At 37.2% G+C, this 21,020-nt stretch overlaps 1 protein-coding gene across 2 annotated transcripts; it reads right to left on the bottom strand.

Annotated features, from left to right (window-relative positions):
- Window positions 1-9,647: 9,647 nt before the first annotated feature.
- On the bottom strand, window positions 9,648-19,116 carry LOC140141324 (uncharacterized). Of its 2 annotated transcripts, none has more exons than XM_072163160.1 (2): window positions 18,956-19,116; window positions 9,648-11,520 (listed from the first exon to the last, which is right to left on the bottom strand). In XM_072163160.1, the coding sequence occupies exon 2, from the start codon at window positions 11,516-11,518 to the stop codon at window positions 9,923-9,925; it is 1,596 nt and encodes a 531-aa protein (XP_072019261.1). In that variant the 5' UTR covers window positions 11,519-11,520; window positions 18,956-19,116; the 3' UTR covers window positions 9,648-9,922. The 2 variants fall into 2 exon arrangements, with proteins under 2 accessions (XP_072019261.1, XP_072019262.1); XM_072163161.1 differs by having other exon boundaries at window positions 19,067-19,115.
- Between the last annotated feature and the right edge of the window lie 1,904 nt (window positions 19,117-21,020).

Below are 21,020 nucleotides of genomic sequence, written 5' to 3'. Positions count from 1 at the left end.
AGTTTCATGCCCATACAATAGTTTTTAATTTGACCTCAGATGACCCCTTGGTTACCTTGGATGACCCTGAAATTACCTTCCGAAACTTTGACTCTAAATGTTGACTGTACCCACCAAGTTTCATGCCCATACGAGTTTTTAGTAATTTGACCTCAGATGACCCCTGGGTGACCTTGGATGACCCCTAAATTACCTTCCAAAAATTTGGCTCTAAATGTTGACTGAACCCACCAAGTTTCATGCCCATACAGTTTTAAGTAATTTGACATCAGATGACCCCTGGGTGACCTCGAATGACCCCAAAATGACCTTCTGAAACTTTGACTCAAAATGTTGACTGTACCCACCAAGTTTCATCTCTATACAATGGTTTTAGTAATTTGACCTCAGATGACCCCTTGGTGACCTTGGATGACCCTGAAATGACTTTCCAAAAAACATGACTCTTAATGTTGACTGTACCACCAAGTTTCATGCCCATACGACAGTTTTTAGTAATGTGACCTCAGATGACCCCTGAGGGACCTTGGCTGACCCATAAATAACTTGCCGAAAAAGGTGAGAGTAAAGGTTGCGGTGGCCGCCGAAGTTTCAAACCCATACGACAGTTTTAAGTAATTTGACCTCAGATGACCCCTGGGTGACCTCGAATGACCCCAAAATGACCTTCCAAAAATTTGACTCTAAATGTTGAGTGTACCCACCAAGTTTCATGCCCATACGACAGTTTTTAGTAATTTGACCTCAGATGACAACTTGGTGACCTTGGATGACCCCGAAATTATCTTCCGAAACTTTGACTCTCAATGTTGACTGTACCCACCAAGTTTCATGCCCATACGACAGTTTTTAGTAATTTGACCTCAGATGACCCCTTGGTGACCTCAGATGACCCCGAAATGGCCGTCCGAAAATTTGACTCTAAATGTTAACTGTACCCACCAAGTTTCGTGCCCATACGAGTTTTTAGTAATTTGACCTCAGATAACCCCTGGATGACCTCGGGTGACCTTGACCCACTAACCAATACAAATTTGTTCTGTCTGGGGTCAAGATGCACCTAGTTCACCACGTAAACTTGTATGGCTCAAAATAGTATCAGTTTGTGAATGAGGACATCGTATAAGTTCCTTGTACTAAGATGCACCCACCCACCAAGTTTGAAAAACGTGCGACCCCTAGTCTCCGAGAAAAAAGGTTTTTGCATATTATGCATAAATTATGCAAATTCGGTAGTTAATTACCATATTTTACGCTGAAAATCGAATCAGGTCGAGATCCTCTGGTCATGCTACCCCCTACCACGTTTCATCATCATAGGGCTTAGCGTTCTTACGGATCCCCAGAAACAGCTCCACAAGGTGGATTTCTTCAGATTTCCAACCATATTGTAGAAGCGTTCCGCATAAATTATGCAAATTAACAACTAAATGCGCATACTTTTCGCCGAAAAACTAATCAGTTGATCAGCAGGTGTGTATCATTCCTGTCACCAGGTTTCGTTACCATGCGCCCGACGGATCTTGAGATAGTCTGTCCACAAACTCCGCTATCAATTTGCGCTGATTTTCGCATAAATTATGCAAATTAGCTATGTTAATTTGCATATTTTTCACCGAAAACATACGATTACGGAGCAAACTTGGATACCCTTCCTCCCACCAAGTAGCGTCCCCGTAGGTCTTACGGTTCCCCAGATACAGCTCCGGACGGACACACACACACACACACCCCTCCATACACCCCCACACACGGACAGACAGAAATAGTGATTACTAAGTCCCATCCTGAACAAAGTTCAGGCGAGACAAAAATGGGGTTATGGGTCTAAATAGACCAAAAGTAAGATGCAAATCGTTAATGTTGTAACAGCACTTCTGTCGACTGAGCAGGGGAGGGGACTGACTTGCAACTCTGGTCAGTGAAGTTAATGGTACAAATGCTCGCGAAGGGAGCAAAAAAATTGGCAAATATATTGGCACATTTTAGGTTTATGTGGCCAAATATTAGGCAAGTTTGGTCCGTCAGAAACCCACACATCCCCATGTGTCAACATGGGGGGTGTGGGGGGGGGGGTGATTGTATGGACCATCATCCCCCTGGATCTATGCCTCTGTCCATGGCTAATCTCCATTGGTGCTGATGAAGAGGGCCAACACCAATGTAGACCCCATACTGGATCATACGGCCTATTACGAACTGAATGTAGTTTTTATCCCCTCCTCTCTCTTTGCCCTCTCCCTTTCTTTTGTTGCTTCTCTCTTTCCCATTTTTTAGGGATCAGCACCGGGGATCAGCAGGGGGAGGGTGTCGCAACGAAGGAGGTAAGGCGGGCCCGACCGACCCAGATTTTGAACAAATTGGGGAAATTTTTTTTCCTGTACAAATGAATGCCGACCCAAATTTCGGAAATTTCAGGAACAAAATTTTGTTGTTGCTTTTTCTCAAATTGCAAATTATTTACAGATTTTGGTGATTTTTTGGGTCATTTCCTAAAAAAAAAAAAAAAAAAAGACCGACCGACCGACCCAACTTGAAAGGTCCGTCCGCCCGTAGAACAGGGTTTCTTTTTTCGTCGCCTAAGGGGTAACACGAATGCACTATCCGCTTTTTTAACGTAAAAATATTTCTTTTAAGTTACTTTTTTTCGCTTTTGGAGTGTCCCTGAACCTAGAGCAAGATGCTAGAATCATGAACGATTGACAATAAAAAAATAGGCCCAAGTGTTTTTAACATGCAAAGTTATAATTTGTTTATACAAATTCAATCCATTTTGAAATCATTAATAGAGTATGACATGAACACAAATTATAACTTTGCATAATTATTAAAAACACTAGGGCCTACTTTTTTCTCTTTTTTTTTTTTAAAATGTAAACTATATGGATAATCCTAACATTTTAAATTAGGCCAAAAGACACTCCAAAACCGGAAAAAATAACTATATAGCTTAAATAAAAGCCCATGCAAGAGTTTGAGTCGCATTGTTATAATTATCGAGAAAATAGGTCTGCAAATTAAAACATAGGTAGCAGATTTGCAGTCTTGAGAGCATGTCAAAAAACAGTGAGGGTGCTGTTTACGGCATGGTACCGGGACAAGGCGGTTCTCGAACCACGAGTCTCGCCTACTTTTGCGTCCACCTGCTTTCGCGATTACTTTTGGTAGAAGTAAATGAACCTGCAACAACCCATGGTGATTTGCCTGTTCAATTTGAGCTTGATTGGACCAATATTGAAATTTGACCTTTGACCCTAAATTTTGGTGGTTCTCGGCTGGGCACAATTACCTGGCTGTTGGTGACTGTACCCACCAAGTCTCATGCCCATCCAACAGTTTTTACTAATTTGACCGCAGATGACCCCTAGTGACCCCGAAATGACCTTCCAAAAATTTAGCTTTAAATGTTGACTGTACCCACCAAGTTTCATGCCCATGTGACAGTTTTTAGTAATTTGACCTCAGATGACCCATGGGTGACCTCGGATGACCCTGTAAATGACCTTCCAAAAATTTGACCCTAAATGTTGACTGTACCCACCAAGTTTCATGCCCAGATGAGCTTTTAGTAAATTTGACCTCATATGACCCATGAGTGACCTTGGATGACCCCAAAATGACCTTCCATTAATTTGGCTTGAAATGTTGACTGTACCCACCAAGTTTCATGCCCATATGAGTTTTTAGTAATTGGACCTCAGATGACCCCTTGGTGACCTCAGATGACCCCGAAATGACCTTCTGAAAATTAAATTTGACTCTAAATGTTGACTGTACCCACCAAGTTTCATGCCCATACGACAGTTTTTAGTAGATTGACCTCAGATGACCCCAGGGTGACCTTGGATGACCCCGAAATGACTTTCCAAAAATTTGGCTCTAAATGTTGACTGTACCCACCAAGTTTCATGCCCATACGAGTTTTTAGTAATTTGACCTCAGATGACCCCTGGATGACCTTCGGAAAATTTGATTCTAAATGTTGACTGTACCCACCAAGTTTTTAGTAATTTGACCTCAGATGACCCCTGGGTGACCCCGAAATGACTTTCCAAAAATTTGACTCTAAATGTTAAGGGGGTACTACACCCCTCGATAAATTTGTGTATATTTTTGGATTTTACTCAAAAACTAATAACACAGTGGTAACAAAAGTTATGTATACAAGTATTTATAGGGGCAAGGAATCCAATTACTACACTGGAATTTCAGTGACCCAAGACAAGCGGTTCTTTATTTATGATAAGAAAAGAGGTACCACTTGAATGTTACTCATTTCCTATTATATATACCGAACCGCTTGTCTAGAGTCACTGAAATTTCAGTGTAGTAATTGGATTCCTTGCCCCAATAATATGTATAACTTTTGTTACCAGTATGTTATTATTTTTTGAGAAAAATGCAAAAAGTCACAAATTTACCAGAGGGGTGTAGTACCCCCTTAAGTGTACCCACCAAGTTTCATGCCCATACGACAGTTTTTAGTAATTTGACCTCAGATGATCCCTGGGTGACCTTCAGAGATGTCACAGGCTGACCCCAAAAAATCCTGAACTTGCGAAGCGAAGCGAGTTCTCGCGCAACACGTAAAAATAACATTTCAAAGCTCCTGGCTTTGTTCTACACTTTAATAATAAAAATTCCTTTAAAAAAGGAATGGGGCGCCCAATGTGAGCTTGGGCGTGATATGGTGAATTCCATGGCATGGTGTTTAGATTTGGTATTATAATGATTTTTTCTAGGGAAGAGTAGAAGATGATCAAATGCAAGAGAAATGTGTTTGATTGGGGAAGGTGTATCACAGGACCGTTTTCGATGAAATAAATTGAATTGGAATGAAGCTGTCGTGTCAATTTGCGATTGTGGGATGGGGGAGTTCTGTTTTTTGGGCATATTGTAGTGGTGATATTGCTTTGGATATTGTTGAATTTCGTTATGCAGGGGGTATATGATGGATAGTATAGAAGACACAAATAAGTAAGCTCCCCCTGGCAAAATATTGGGGGGAGGGTGATCCCCCACCCCGAGATCTACCCCTATGTTGATCAAAAGAAAAGTTTTTATGAATGTATAACGTCTGTGATACATATACATCATCTACTTGCTAATACACTGAAAATCTAATAGAGATGAAGGATAAAAAACAATTACAGAACATTCATTCTTCATAAAAGTAGCTACCCAGCAAACACAAAACGTTTTCGACATCTTTCGCAAAAGGTTATAAAAGGTTGTCAGAAAACGTTTAAATGTCGGTTATATAAAGGGTACATTAAGAGTATAAAACGTTTTCATAACATTTGTTGGTAATTTACTGCACAGCAAACACAAATGTTTTACAGAAAACATTTAAATGTCGGGTTATATAAAGGGTATAAAACGTTTTAATAACATTCCAAAAACATTTGTGAAAACTTGGTACAAATCATTCTAAACAGAATGTTATTTTGGGGTTGAAAAAATATTTGCAAAAAATGTTTGCCCAAAATATTTTAAATAACGTTTTATGTTTTCACGACCTTTATATAACCCGACATTTAAATGTTATTAAAACGTTTTGTAAAAAACATTTTAAGAATATTTCTGTGTTTGCTAGGTGCAAATATTTTAACATGTTATTTAAGTGTTGACAAAATATCAAAACTGCTGGGTACCAAACTTTTTGATACAGCTTGTATAGTAATTAAATTTTGTTCTAATTTCCATGCAAAAGGAGCTAGTTGTTTCATCCTTAAAACAAATACACCATAATTTTCAATTACATGCAGATAGATAAGACCTTGGTAAGATAGCATGTTAATTGTTATGTCACTCTCGCTATCTTGATCTTGATAAGATGCCTACCATGCTGCAGCGTATTAAACAAGGACACAGTTCTATACAACATACATTTGTACATTCATTGAATGACTTTGAAACTTTGGGTACAAAAACTCATACTCTGCAAGTTAGGTCAAATTTTGCACTATGATTGTTTATTTGAGGTTATTGGACTATGCCATTGAAATTAGGCTATTGTAGTCCACAGTGTTGGTCACCGTCTATCGGGTTCTAAGAGGTGGTAAACTGGTTAAGCCATACAAAGGTCAAAGGTCTCGATATATTTGGTGTTTTTATAAGTCCATTAATTTTGTATTTTAAACAAAGAATATACGCACAAGATTTTATCCCGTGCATATCAGAAAACAGTAATAAAATCAAATCCAAGCAAATTGTGGTTTTAATTTTAAGCTGGGCATACTTTTAGCAAAACAATTGCGAAGTAAATCTAGCAAGAGTGAAATTAGAAGCTTTTCACAAAGTCATGCCTATATATGGTGCCCCCTCCGTAGAGGGCGCCCCAAAAAGTGCTTCCTTCTGCCAGAAAACAAGCTTTAAAGTTTTGAGTTTCCTATACTTTATGCACAAGAGACACTCTTAAAAATGTTTTTTGGCTTCATTACGTGACCAATATGGCTGATGCTGATATTTGTGAAGCAAAAAACTAAGGCAATAATTAATTACTTTTTTGTGCTTGGCATCCACTGCCTTTAGAACTCACCCCACCCCACCAACCAGCACCCCATCATGGGCCTTGACGATCAGTGTGCTTTTAGTTAAAATTTCAGGACAACAAACATTTTAGCAGATTTAGCACCCCAAAAGAGACCATTTTTGACATAAAAACCTGTTTTAGACTTTTTTTGAAAACATGCTTCCTTCATCCTAAAAGTGGTTTTAAATGTTCAGTTTCCTATATATACTTTTGTACATGAGAGACATTTTGTTGCCTAATAAGATGGCCTACATGACTGAAATTGATATATATATATAAAAACAATGATTCATTAAATTTTTGACCCCCCCCCTCTTCGGGTATGTGGGAGGGGGACCACATGGGAGTACTAATGTGCATGAAGAATACATTGTATGATTAGAGTAATTTGTAAAATTCGGTATGTTAAACATACATGACTTTCCGAAAATTTGACTCTAAATGTTGACTGTACCCACCAAGTTTCATGCCCAGACGACAGTTTTAGTAATTTGACCTCAGATGACCCCTGGGTGACCTCGGATGACCCCTGAAATGACCTTCCGACAATTTGACTCTAAATGTTGACTGTACCCACCAAGTTTCGTGCCCATACGACAGTTTTTAGTAATTTGACCTCAGATGACCCCTGGATGACCTTGACCCACTAACCAATACAATCTTGTTCTGTCTGGGGTCAAGATGCACCCACCCACCAAGTTTGAAGAACGTGCGACTGCGACCCCTAGTCTCAGAGAAAATGTTATGCATAAATTATGCAAATTAGGTACTTAATTAGCATATTTTGCGCTGAAAATCTAATCAGGTCGAGAACATCTGGCCACGCTACTCCCCACCAAGTTACGTCACTGTACCCCATACGGATCTCCAGATAATCTGTTCACAAGGTATTTTGCTTATTACGCATAAATTATGCAAATTAGGTACTTAATTACCATATTTTGCGCTCAAAATCTAATCAGGTCGAGACCCTTTGGTCATGCTACCCCCTATAAAGTTTCATTATCATAGCACTTACGGTTCTCAAGATAACGCGTTCACAAGCTTTTTCCGAACACACACACACCCCCACACACAAGTCTCTCCCTGAACATGTTCAGGCGAGACAAAAACGAGGTGGAAGGTTACCCATGTTAATCTTTCATAGATTTGCAATTGATCATAAATATTTTGTCTGGGGAAACCCCATCAATACAAGCACTGTTTTCCAGGGGTGTCCAGGGGTCAAAACAAAATACATTAAACTACTTTTAAAACAGTATAAGTACAATAAAATTAAAATATGACCCGGGTTGGTTATAAGTGTGAACAGGAAAAAACCTCATAAATCGACCTGGGTCAATTTTTTTCCCGGGGGTACTCAGTACAAATGACCATACGGGACGTGCCGCAAACATGGGTAGCATTTTCAGCCTTCTGGTATATCAATGACCCCCTTTTCAAAGCCTATTTTGGTATATGAATGGGTCCTTTTTCAAAATTTTCTCAATTTTTTGGAAAACAGCCCAATTTTTCCTTAATCTAGCCAAAATTTTCAAAATTTTCCCAAAATTTTGGGAAAATTTGTAAAAACTAAGACAATTTTGGTTAAATTCGGCCGAAAATTTCGACTTTTGGTATATCAATGGGTCCAAATTTCTTGAAAAATTGGTATATTTATGGGTCTACTTCCAAAATCTCATGCACGTCCCTACCAAAACCAAACTTGAGTACCCCCGGGATTTTTTTTCAACCTAGGAAAGAGTAGGTTAAAACCTGGGTCAAACCGGGTATGACCGGTCAATTGTAGTGTGAACAGAAATTCACTGTTTGACCCGCATTACTAGAAGTAAACGCAACCATTATCACCCCATTTCTATTGTTTCTGTCTGCACTGGGAAAAGAATGATTCAGTTCTTTGGCAATAATATCAATAAACATCTATTCCTGAGATAAGAAAGTTATTTTCATGCAAACAAATTACTAGTATTATCGAATCAAGTGAGTTTTAAACCCAAAACAGCTACAAGAAGCAACTAGATAAATTACATAAGGTGGAATTAGGAAATAAAATTTTAAAAATTAGCATAATTAGGCCGGGAGCCTGTTATATATACCGGTAATAGTCAATGACAGAATATGTATACGCCTGCATCATCAGTAGGCTTAGGTAAAATAATCAACCCGGGTCAATTTTCTTCATGAGAGTGGCTATAGTGTGAACAGAATTTTTTGAACCCGGGACCCGGGTACAACCCGGATTAACTTGGGTCCCGGGTAAATAATTCATACGTGAACATGACCTTAGACATACAATATACTTTATGTTCAAATGCAAATGAAGCTATAGGGCACGCGTGTGCTCTCTATATAGCCATGGGGTGCTATCTACTGACGATAACAAAGTAAATGTAGTCATAGGGCAGGTGTGCTATCTCATGGAGCTAACACTCTACACATGTACCTATGCGGCAGATGTACTGTCCACTGGAGATACCATGTGGCAAATGTGTAGGGAAGTTATGTGCTATCTGCTGATGATACATCACAGGAAATATAACCAGAAGATAGGTGTGCTATCTACTGAAGATAATACACTGCAAACGTAGCCATGGGGCAGGTGTGCTATCTACTGAAGATAACACACAGCAAACGTGGCCATGGGCCAGGTGTGAAAAAAAAAAAAAATTGGGTCAACCTTTTCGGGCTGTTGAGGAAGGGCGGCAAAATTGAATTTTCTTCAGCCCCCCGGGCACATAGTCATCATCCCTATATCTTCGTGTCAAAAATTGGCGTGATAGTAAGGCGAATCCTCTCATTTTTCAAAAGCTACGCATGGCGATTTTGTTCGCGATAGGCCGGGCGACTCGGGCTAAGTATACCATTTACATGATATGAGATATCACACAGAGCCGGCCGCATAGTTTCTGGTGTTGTCATTATAGAAAATACGATTTGTTGTCAGGTAAAACCCAGGTTTTGTTTCCAGTACACTAACTCGAAAAGCAAAACACTAATTAGCGGGGCCTTGCTGTTTGCTGTGGATATATTTTACTGCATTTTATAAGTAAAGATTTTGAAATCCAAAGTAAAAATTGTGATATATTCAACTATTTGAGAAATGAATTCTGCACCAAACTGGTGTTGTTACTGCCCAATTGGGCGGATTAAATCCGCTTAAAAATCGATGTTGAAATGTATTGTTGTAAACTTTGATCATTCTTTTGTCTACGTGCAGTTTAGTATCCCCATCAAGGCCACATCAAATTGGATTCCTCTATAGTTCCAATAAAAAAAATCAGGTGAAAAAATATATCAAAAGCTCACTCTTACCACACAGCTAACAGAGGTATGTATTTTAATATGGCAGGATGCATATTGCAAAATGCAACGGGGAGATAGAATCCATCATTGGTATGATTTCTCTTTGGTGTGAATCCTTTCATGTCTAGTCATGTTACCAACAGCTGAGAAAGTCTTTTCACAATATTTACATTGGTATGGTTTCTCTTTGGTGTGAATCCTTTCATGTTTAGTCTTGTTACCAACATTTGAGAAAGTCTTTTCACAATATTTACATTGGTAAGATTTCTCTTTGGTGTGAATCCTTTCATGTCTAGTCTTGCTACTTGACTCTAAGAAAGTCTTTTCACAATATTTACATTGGTATGGTTTCTCTTGGGTGTGAATCCTTTCATGTGCAGTCTTGTTACCAACATCTGAGAAAGTCTTTTCACAATATTTACATTGGTAAAGTTTCTCTTTGGTGTGAATCCTTTCATGTCTAGTCTTGCTACTTGACTCTGAGAAAGTCTTTTCGCAGTATTTACATTGGTATGGTTTCTCTTTGGTGTGAATCCTTTCATGTTTAGTCTTTTCACTTGAAGATGAGAAAGTCTTTTCGCAGTATTTACATTGGTATGGTTTCTCTTGGGTGTGAATCCTTTCATGTACAGTCTTGGTACTTGCCTTTGAGAAAGTCTGTTCACAATAATTACATTGGTACGGTTTCTCTTTGGTGTGAATCCTTTCATGTCCAGTCTTGCTACTTGAGGCTGAGAAAGTCTGTTCACAATATTTACATTGGTAAGGTTTCTCTTTGGTGTGAAACCTTTCATGTTGAGTCTTGTGACCTGAAACTGAGAAAGTTTTTTCGCAGTATTTACATTGATATGGTTTCTCTTTAGTGTGATATCTTTCGTGTACAGTCTTGTAACCTGAAGTTGAGAAAGTCTTTTCACAATATTTACATTGGTATGGTTTCTCTTTGGTGTGAGTCCTTTCATGTTTAGTCTTGGTACCTGACGTTGAGAAAGTCTGTTCACAATAATTACATTGGTACGGTTTCTCTTTGGTGTGAATCCTTTCATGTACAATCTTGCTACTTGGGTTTGAGAAAGTCTGTTCACAATAATTACACTGGTATGGTTTCTCTTTGGTGTGAATCCTTTCATGTCTAGTCTTGTTACCAACATCTGAGAAAGTCTTTTCACAATATTTACATTGGTATGGTTTCTCTTTGGTGTGAATCCTTTCATGTTTATTCTTGTTACCACCACCAGAGAAAGTCTTTTCACAATATTTACATTGGTATGGTTTCTCTTTATATTGGTATGGTTCGTCTTTGGTGTGAACCCTTTCATGTAAAGTCTTGTTACCTGCCTGTGAGAAACTCTTTTCACAATATTTACATTGATAAGGTTTCTCTTTGGTGTGCATCCTTTCATGTGTATTCAGTGCAATTGGGTAGCAGAAGCTCTCGTTGCAATATTTACGTTGGTTTGGTTTCACTGTGCAAGTCCTATCATGAATAGTCTGTACTCTGTACCAGTACCTCTGTAATCTTGCTCTATGTCTTATCACATGTTTCATATAATATGTGAAATTACTGTAAAACCGTCTGCAGTAGATACATCTGTATGGTTGAAAACTGCTTGCATGTGACTCAAGTTGAACTTGATATGTCCTGCGCCGTAAATGCTGAAATTGGAGTCTTGTCTTCATGGCTTTGAAATGAGAAAGAAATTATTTTAATCAGTAAAAATGAATCGTGGTCAAGTCTACAAAAAGTAAACATTTAGTATGTACAATATGAATGTTCAGCTGAATTTGGCATACTGGAAATCCTTAAGGTAGCACTATCGGATATCGATGTTTTTCTAATTTAAATATGTGAAAGTCCATGTTCTCCTGATTACAAAAGATTACGAAAGTTTTATTTTAATCTGACATTCGGTTCTCGAGATACGTCCTGCTAAAATGGCGCGAAACCAACAAAGTGGCAATAACTTTCTTTTTATTTTCTTTATTTTTGGCATGCAGTGTTGGCAGGTAATTTTCTAATTATATAAAAATTATGCATGAATTATGCAAAGTAAAGATTTTAGATCTATACAATTAGAAGAGGTATGGTCCCGGGTATGGTACTGAAACTTGGTACATGGGTAATACACATGAAATGCAACAAATCTACGGTTGCGTTTGGCAAATTTCCATTTGCATAATTAATTAGGGCCCTTTTCTAATTAGTGGCCCTAATTAATTATGCAAATCGAAATTTGCCAAACGCAACCGTAATTTTGTAGTACCTTGTGTGTTCTGCGCATGTACAATTCCTCAGTACCAACTTTACTTTGAATAATTCATGCATATATAATTAGAAAATTACCTGTTAACTGGACTTGTCAAAAATATAGAAAATAAAAAGAAAGTTGTTGCCAATTTGTTGGTTTCGTGCCATTTTGACAGACCATATCTAGAGAAGCGAATGTCCGATTGAAACAAAATTTTCAGTTTTGTAATCTACAAGGCAAGAGCTTTGTAGCATATTTAAATTGAAAGAAAATCTAAATTTTTGCATTAGCCGATAGGGCCACCTTAAAGCCATAATATACGAAAACAAAATTGGTTAATTTTTTTTTCAAACCAGATTTTTGGGAATATTTGTAATTGTTTACACATGTGCAAACTTACACCTAAATGGAATCAGTCAAATTTGTTGTGTTTGTAGGTCAACAGAGCAAGGTTCGATATTAAGTCATAATTTATGGATTATGACTTTATGTACTCCTATATACATGTAGAATACACATTTTATGGCAAATCATTAAATATTGATATTTTTGATATTTAACAGTACTTGAAGTAAACTTTATAAATCTGATGATTGATACTTAAAGTGTATGTAGGTGGGTTGAAAAGCCGACGATCAATTGAAAATTTTGACCTTTCGTATTGAAGATATGGATTTTTTTTCCCAAAACACCAAAAAATTAGGTCTTTTGGGAAAAAAATCCATATCTTCAATATGAAAGGTCAAAATTTCTATTGACCGTCGGCTTTTCCTCCCTGCTACATACACTTTAAGAATATCTCATTAGATTTGTATAATTTACTTCGAGGACTGTTATATATCAAAAATTCGAAAAAATATCAAATTTTTATAATTTGTCATAAAATTTGTATTATATTGTGATTTTCAAAAAATGAAAATTATTTGATATCAGAAAGACATGCTTCGTATTCAGAATACAATTCGATAGGTCTGAGGTGCTCATGTGCCACAAAAAATACTATCGAAACGCAATAAACGCTCATTTTAGATCCCTTAATTGCAATTCAGCTCAAAATGGACAGAAACCTAAGTTCTCAAAGTCAGAAGGTAATATTCTCTCGACTAGATCTAAAACATGTAAGCAATACATGTATATTGCCCGGGGTATATTGCCAGTGTTGCCGAAAGCCATTACGGGCCCGGGGGCAATGTGGACGGACGGCCCCTTTGATCAGTGATGACGGTGCAGAACTTCAGAAGTGTGTGTTGGGTGGAAGGGGGGTAGCAGGGGCGTAAATTTCTTAGTGACATGGGGAGGGAGGTTGGTGTAAAATCCTTGAACATATGTTGAAGCGGAGCGAAAGTAGCATGTTTAGCTGCCAATAATCAAATATGAACATTGAAGTACACAAATGCGCGCATAGCGCACAAATTCGCAATTATTTGAAAGTGGCATTTTGCTCTTTACTAATTAATTCCTCTTTTATATCTTCCACATGAAGTGCAAAAATGTCACAAATTTTAAGCCAATTTGAAGCTAAAATGATCCAAGTATGAACTGTTGAATTGGACAAATTGGCGCGAAAATATGCAATTCGAATTAGCGATTTTTGCTCCAATATCAAAACAAACTCCATGCTAAGCGTGGAAAAATTGCCAATTTTAAGGTAAATGATCAAATAATAAACTGAAGGGCACAATGTGCGAGAAGCACACGAAAATTTGCATTTTGTGTTCACACGATTAAGCTGCACTCCCCCGATTTCTCAAAATTTCATTATAGCGAGGATGATTATTTTGGCAAAAGCAAACAGTAAATTCCAGTGAAATATTAATTAGAGTGTGTGCTTCAAAGGCTATTATTTGCATGTCTCTTTTCTTTGTTTTTTATGGCCCACTACTTTTGTTTGCTTTTTATGGGCCATAAAAGTTCAAAGAAAACAGACCTTATAATGGACCCCGAAAGGCAAAGAAAACAGACCGTAGTGGTAGTGGGCCCGTAAAAAGCAAAGAAAAGATACCGGGGTACCATAGGCCCGTAAAGGAAAGAAAAGAGACCTTAGTGAGTATGTAAAAAAGCTTAAAAGGGGGGTAACCCTTTGGATATGGATTGTCTTTAAAATTACATATATAATGTACTGACGCGAGTATAGTCCCACCCCAAATTTTCAAAAAATTTCAGAAATTAAAAAAAAATAAAAATTGAATTTGTATGCATTTTGAAATCAATAATAGAGTATGACATGAGTACAAATTTATTCAGAACACATAGGCCTACAATTTCTTTTTTTTTTAAATCAACCATGAATGATCCTAGCATGTAGTTCTAGGTCCAGTGACACTCCAAAGCTGAAAAATAAATACCGGTAACTTTAAAAAATTTTTTTTGAAATTCGAGTATAGTCCCACCCCCAATTCTGATAAATGTTCACCCAAAAACGTGGTGGGACTATACTCGAGTGATTCAAGTCAGTATTTACATTGGCAATGGTCTCTAGCCTCAAGCTACCCTGAGTAAAGATAGTCACTTGTGCTGAGCATCAAATTGGTCACTTATCGCTCACTGTTCAAAATGTGACATCTACACCAATTACTGTCCCTGAAATTGTCTACTTTTTAGCCGACCTCAATTCCGAAACATTTAGTGATAGTTAAAAATGCGATCCCCAACCCTTTGGTTACCTTTGGACGAATTTGTCGAAATCTCCGCGGAGTCTCCGTGTCTGAAATTCCCCGGTACAAACATCGAAAATGTCGCAATTCTCAGTTCCGGTGATGATACTATATCCGCATCGCTGTTTTCATACATGAATATATGCATATCTCTGACCCTGTACGGTCAAAAACGTGGCGTTGATTTCAACCAATCCGATCCACCGTTTAATAAGCAGCTTGATACTGACGTCATATCCGAGGTGACCAGGAGGCAGGAGCTACCATTTTGGTAAACTGAACTCGACTCGTGCGTTCTTTTGGTTCACATAAATCGAACAAAATTTTCAATAACGGGTAATAGTAGGATTTCGATTTTTTATTAATGAAGTTACTTGTAGTTTTGAGGAATGACAAAGTTGTTTTTGGAAACTTAGATGTTTGTTTCAACTGATGATGTAGGATCGCAAGGCGAGTGAATTCGTGAAGAGATTTGCTTGTTTGAGAGTGATAGTAGGATACGGGATGTAGGCTAGTCCTCTGTGTTTGACCGGCCCCCGACGTCTCAATTCACGACGTCTCAAGTCGTACCTGCTTACCAGACATGGAACCAGATATAGCCTCAAGCCATAGGTGAGGTAATTTGTGGCTCGACTTCTCAAGCCCGTCCCCTCTTTAAATATTTTCCACCCTGATGTGGCAGTGATGGTCAAAGCGCATTTCATTGGGGGTTACTCATCAACAACTGTAGGTTTGAATTTGCACACTATAGTTAGAGCTAGAATGCCTATTACAATCGTTTTTCGGTCAGTCACCGTTGCAATTTTTTTGCACCGGGGTTATTTATTCTATAGTAATAAAATTTAGATGAATGAAAGTTATCTTGATGAGTCAATTGTATCTACTGAATAAATGTTAAACAGTCCGAAATTTGCTGAAGTGCAATTTTAGCAACATTTATGATGCGATTGCCCGTTGTGATCGGCTGTGTTTACTTCTGAACTTACATTGCTTCAAGAATCCGACCAGATTCTGAATGCAAAGGTCTCTAGCCTAGAATGTGAAGCTATCGGTGAGCTAGACTTCTCGAGCAAATTGGGGGCATCTACAAATCGCTACTGTTCACCTGTTCACATACGGTCATTTTCACGGTAAAGGGTGTAACTTTGGATTTTTAACATTTTGATCCGTAGTTTTCTAATAGTCCGAATAATCAGACCCAGAACAAAATATTAATTTCTGACATGATCGTGTACTGGGTCTGAACTGTTTCCATATGAAATCTTGATGGCAAATTGGACAATAGAAGCACATGGTTCTACGTGACAGCTTTTTAATCCCTATTCAGGTTACGTGAATCACGCTATTGTGGACCATCCTTCTGATACTTGAGTGTTTGGACAAGCGGAACGGTTTTTTGTCTACCTCTCTGTTTGTAAACAAACCAGGAGGTCGAAATCGTCCTCCTCGCCGAATACGAAAGTCAGCGTAACAGTACGGCACTGGTTTTCTAATAAAGCCACAGAATTCCATGATTTTTGGCCACATAAGTCATCTAGTTAGCAGCTACCTTGGGTAGCATAATCATCTTCGGGAGTTACTGCGTTCAGTTTTAGCAGGCTTAAATGTACCTAATATTGCCATTTTGAAAAACTGTAAAAAACAGTAACATTTTTGTAAAACCCTGTGTTTTCTTCAGTTAGTTCATGGATAATTTTTCTTATCCTGAAAGTACGGTCATATGTTCAGTAAACACTGCCACATTAGATTTAATTGTGAACAGCCCTGTATTTTTGAGAACCGGACTTGATATTTGTCGTTTCGGAGGCTTCATTTTCCGTTAACAATTGTTAACAAACTTTGTGGGTATAGCTTTGGTTCATAATTCTTGGTTATTTCTTCACTTCTTCTTGATTCATAACAGTTGATATCTTAACTTGAAATGGGTAACAAAAATTAGTTGATTTGCAAGCTTTTAAAATTTTTATAAAATCTTGACTTCAAAGAGCCGATTTTCCGTTAACTTTTTGAAGCCTCCGAAACAAACTGTTCAGCAAGCTTGGGCAAATATAAATAAAAGAGCTCATCCAATCTATTTATCAAAATGTAGCAAAGTAGATCCTCAAGTCACTTGTTTTTAAATCATGGAGATATATATCACCGTTTGAAAATGGGACCCAATACAAACTTTCCGTTAACAATTGAAGCCTCCGAAACAAATGAAGCCTCCGAAACAACAGTAAACTTAATTATCATCTATGCATATCTAAATTGGTATGTTCCATATTGATATCTGCATTGTAATTGTTGCATGATATGTGCAGAATGTCATAAATTTAAAAAAAAATTGATATTATGGTTAATGCTTGAAAAATATACTGATATCCAAGAAAGCCCGTTTGGAGGCTTCACATGCAAATAACACCATACTTAACAAATGGGTGAAAAAATTATCATGTTATAAATCTGCAATATCTGCCGCATAGAATCATTGATTCAATACACACAAGAAAATAACAGCTTAGATGATCCCAACAGTGTTGTTTTCAAAAAACTACTTCTGCCATGTTTAACCATTGTAAACATGAAGCCTCAAACAAAAAAAATGACTTGCTGTGATAATTTAATTTTTGTCACAACTGAAATTCAATACTTAGAAGCAAAGCATGAAAATTGGTAATTGTGATATTTTTTACCTATTTTTTCATGTCAACTTGTAGTAGTTAGCCAAATATTTTACTTTTATGATCACCTGTGTTGTTAACTGAAGCCTCCGAAACACAAATCCCTTGAATTGCCAATTCTAAAAAATAACTCCAATTTCTGTGAAACTTGGCTGGGAGGTTCCTTTCATCAAGTAGTATTTGTACATGAAGTTAGACATTTAAATTATTTTAGGAACCCAATTAAAACTTTAAAAATATGTTTAAGGTTGGGAAATTTCCATTGCAAATGACCCTTGATGTTAAAAATTTTCAAAATTGCAATTACAAACATAGCAAAACATGGTATAAAATTTAACTTATATCTGTTGACTTACTTTGGAATGGGATTTCACATGTATTCCAGCTTTCATGTCATAATTTTCTGAGCTTATGTAAAATACATTTTTCTTAGATTTTAACCAAAATGTTATGGAAATGTCAAATTTTTTATCAGAAATCAAAAGGTTTAAGCCTTGAAACACTATTTTACTGGAATTGAAGTTGCTTCTATGCATGATTACAGTAAACAGAAACATATTTAAGTGGTTTGAAATTTTGACCCTAAAAATCAAAAGTTACACCCTTTACCGTGAAAATGACCATACATGCTCAACTCAAAGCACTGGCGTACACATGCACACACTTAAAAAAGACACATAGTATAATAATATTACCGGTAATCAGAATAACATACCCTGCAAAAATCAAGACTTTCACCGCAGTTTTGTCAAAATCCAAGATTTTGAATGAAGCAGTGCATGAACTGTAATCTTGTTATTATGATGAAAATATTAGTCAAACGTATACGCGATGTTCAAAACACAGTACGTAAATGGCCATGGCGTGCGAGACAGTCACACACACACAAAGCCGAAGAAGGATTGCTTTAAACTTACTGTAGCAAGACGGATTGTTTGACAGTGACATCGGTGCTGGTAGTAAATTCCAATTTGTTCAATTAAAAAGGGGACACATCTGGCAGTAAAAGCACACTGTGGTAATTTAATAAAGCTACATGGAAATGTTACAATGTTAGACATGTCCACATTGCTTATTATAGAGGGCGACATTCAATCCAAAAAGTTGTGTCCACAGTCAATGGCTTAACTGTGTAATCCCCATAGGGAAATACAAAAATTTGATATTTGGACACCAGAAACTTGACGACGTAGTCTAAAAAGTGCTGGTACTTTATCCTAAATACAGAAGTCAGCATGCAGTGAAAGTTAGATTTCATAAAATAAAATCGCCTTTGTGTAAAATGGATCATCGTGGTAAAAAATGGTGCATTACATGCTTTTTTGTACAGTAAGTCAGTGTAAGGCATTGTCAATGATGGACGCAGAAAAGTGCAGTTTTTTAAAAACAGACATTTGCCCATAACTTCGCTAATTTTTGACCTACAGACATGGTTGACCCCTCATTTTTTAAGTTAAATAATCACCTTTTTAAACAAAATAATTTCAATGTGAAATATCCTACTTGAAAATGTTGTGAACATGCCTAACAATGTCAATGGCTTAAGCTTACCTGTTTGTGTATGACCAACTGAGTCAGTGTATGACTTTATGTGATGATAACTTGTCGAGGTTTTCGATTTTGAATTGGATTTGGATGTGGCTTCTGAAAATATATACTCACGCAAGTGCAATTAGAAGGGCTGTGACTGCTGAGTATGATCAAGTAAAACACGATGTTGCACCAAATTAATTTTTTTAATTGGGTTACGAGCTCTTTGTGCAGCGATTTGAAATTAGGGGCGCACGCCACCAAATAATTAACTGTTGCGAGCATACCCGTATGAGTGCTCTAAATGTTAATTCAATGCATTGAAATCGAATTGAATTGAAATGAATTTTGGGTGATTTTCATTCAATGCATTGGAATTGAATTGGAATCGAAATGAGTGGGCTTGGGCATGAATTGAAATCATGTTGAGTGATGAAGAATGAAGTGGAATTGAAATGAAATTCAGCTTTGATTTCAATTCAGCATTTCAATTCACAAGCAGATGTCTGTGATTCCAGATCATTCCACCTGTAAAAAGTGCCCTTCCCCGTTCTGATACACTTCCACGTCTATTCACACAAGTGACATAGGCCTATGCACACATTAAAAATTTAGCATCAATAGATGGCACCATATAACATGTATAATGAGACCCCCCCCCCCAACTTGCCAAAGATCTCAAACTTTAAAGCCCCTATTTTCTCAAGCTCCTAATTTTTATGCTCAAAACTCATTACATTTGAACAAATTGTCGAGAAAACCATTAAAGAAAATGCTCATATCTTTGACAGCTTTTTTCACACTATTTCAAAAGTAGGCCTACAAGGATTTTGAGTGTAAAATCTTAGGAGGAGCAGGAGACAAGCAGATGCTATCTAATAGTATCAAAACCTTGATCTTTGAGGTCAGTGTGGGGACAGGGTCCCATTATCCATCGTACCACACACCATAAGTTTAGAAAATAATATGCATGGTGGACAAGAAGTTAAGATAAATATTAGGAAGTCAGTCACCTAAGAACTAAGAAGTTCCAAAGTTCCATAAAATAGGACCCAGATGTCAAGGATCACTTGCATTGTTTGAATGTGAAAAGTGACTTAACATAACAATAAAGTATCTTCTGTTGAAATGTTTTTGTGACAAGTAATGTACTTGATTATGACTTTGTGTTGCTGACTTAAGTGTTACAAAATTGGTAGTAAACATTGCTGAATGCTAAACATGTTTAGTAGGCCTAATTTGATGCCTTGAGTTTAGCTATTAAACACTAGATGTTTTCAAGTTTGACATTTGTGTTTAGATTTTACGTTTGTTTACAAATCGAGGACAAAAAAGTGTTCAATCTCTAGACACAGTTTTTGCAGTGTGCCTTTGGTCAATTAACACAAACTGCAACTGTATTGGAATTGAATTGGAATTGAAATGAATAGAATTGAATTGAAATTGATTAGCTGTTAATTTCACTGCATTGGATTGGAATTGAAATGAAATGATTATGAAATTGAACAATTCAATTGGAAATGAATTGAATTAATTCTAAAGCAAGGTGGATTGAATTGGAATTGAATAGCAAGACTTTGGGTGTAGAAAGAATTGAATTTGAATAGAATTGAAATCAATTTTCTGGAGTGAAATAACAAAAGAGTGTCCCCCCCCCCATGGGGTTTTGGCCCGGGGGTAGCACTCAACTTTACTAAGTGAAGCGACACGGGTATGTGCCTACCGGCATCGCGAAGTAGGGGCCTATCGGTATTAAGCATTATTTTTAAAAAGGGGTCATTGGGTACAAACAAAATAAAAAAGGGGGTCATTGGGTATAATTTTTTGAAAAAAGGGGGTCATTGAGTATAAGATTTCAAAAAAAGGTCATCGGGTAGAAAATTTTGAAAAAATGGAGCAAAATTTTGAAAATTTCAGCATACTAGTAATTTTGAACAAATTGAGCAAAATTTGAAAGTTTCGGCATTATTTTTTGCATGATGCTATTCTAGAAATTAAAAAAAAAAGGTCATTGGGTAGCCACAACCAAAAAAGGGGGTCATTTGGGTAGACGCAACTAAAAAAGGGGGATCATTGGGTATGACTT

Source organism: Amphiura filiformis, chromosome 19 (genome assembly GCF_039555335.1).
Source record: "Amphiura filiformis chromosome 19, Afil_fr2py, whole genome shotgun sequence".
NCBI classification, from domain to species: Eukaryota; Metazoa; Echinodermata; class Ophiuroidea; order Amphilepidida; family Amphiuridae; genus Amphiura; species Amphiura filiformis.
Note: the sequence above shows the minus strand (reverse complement) of the source record. Positions and strands in the feature narration are given on the sequence as shown.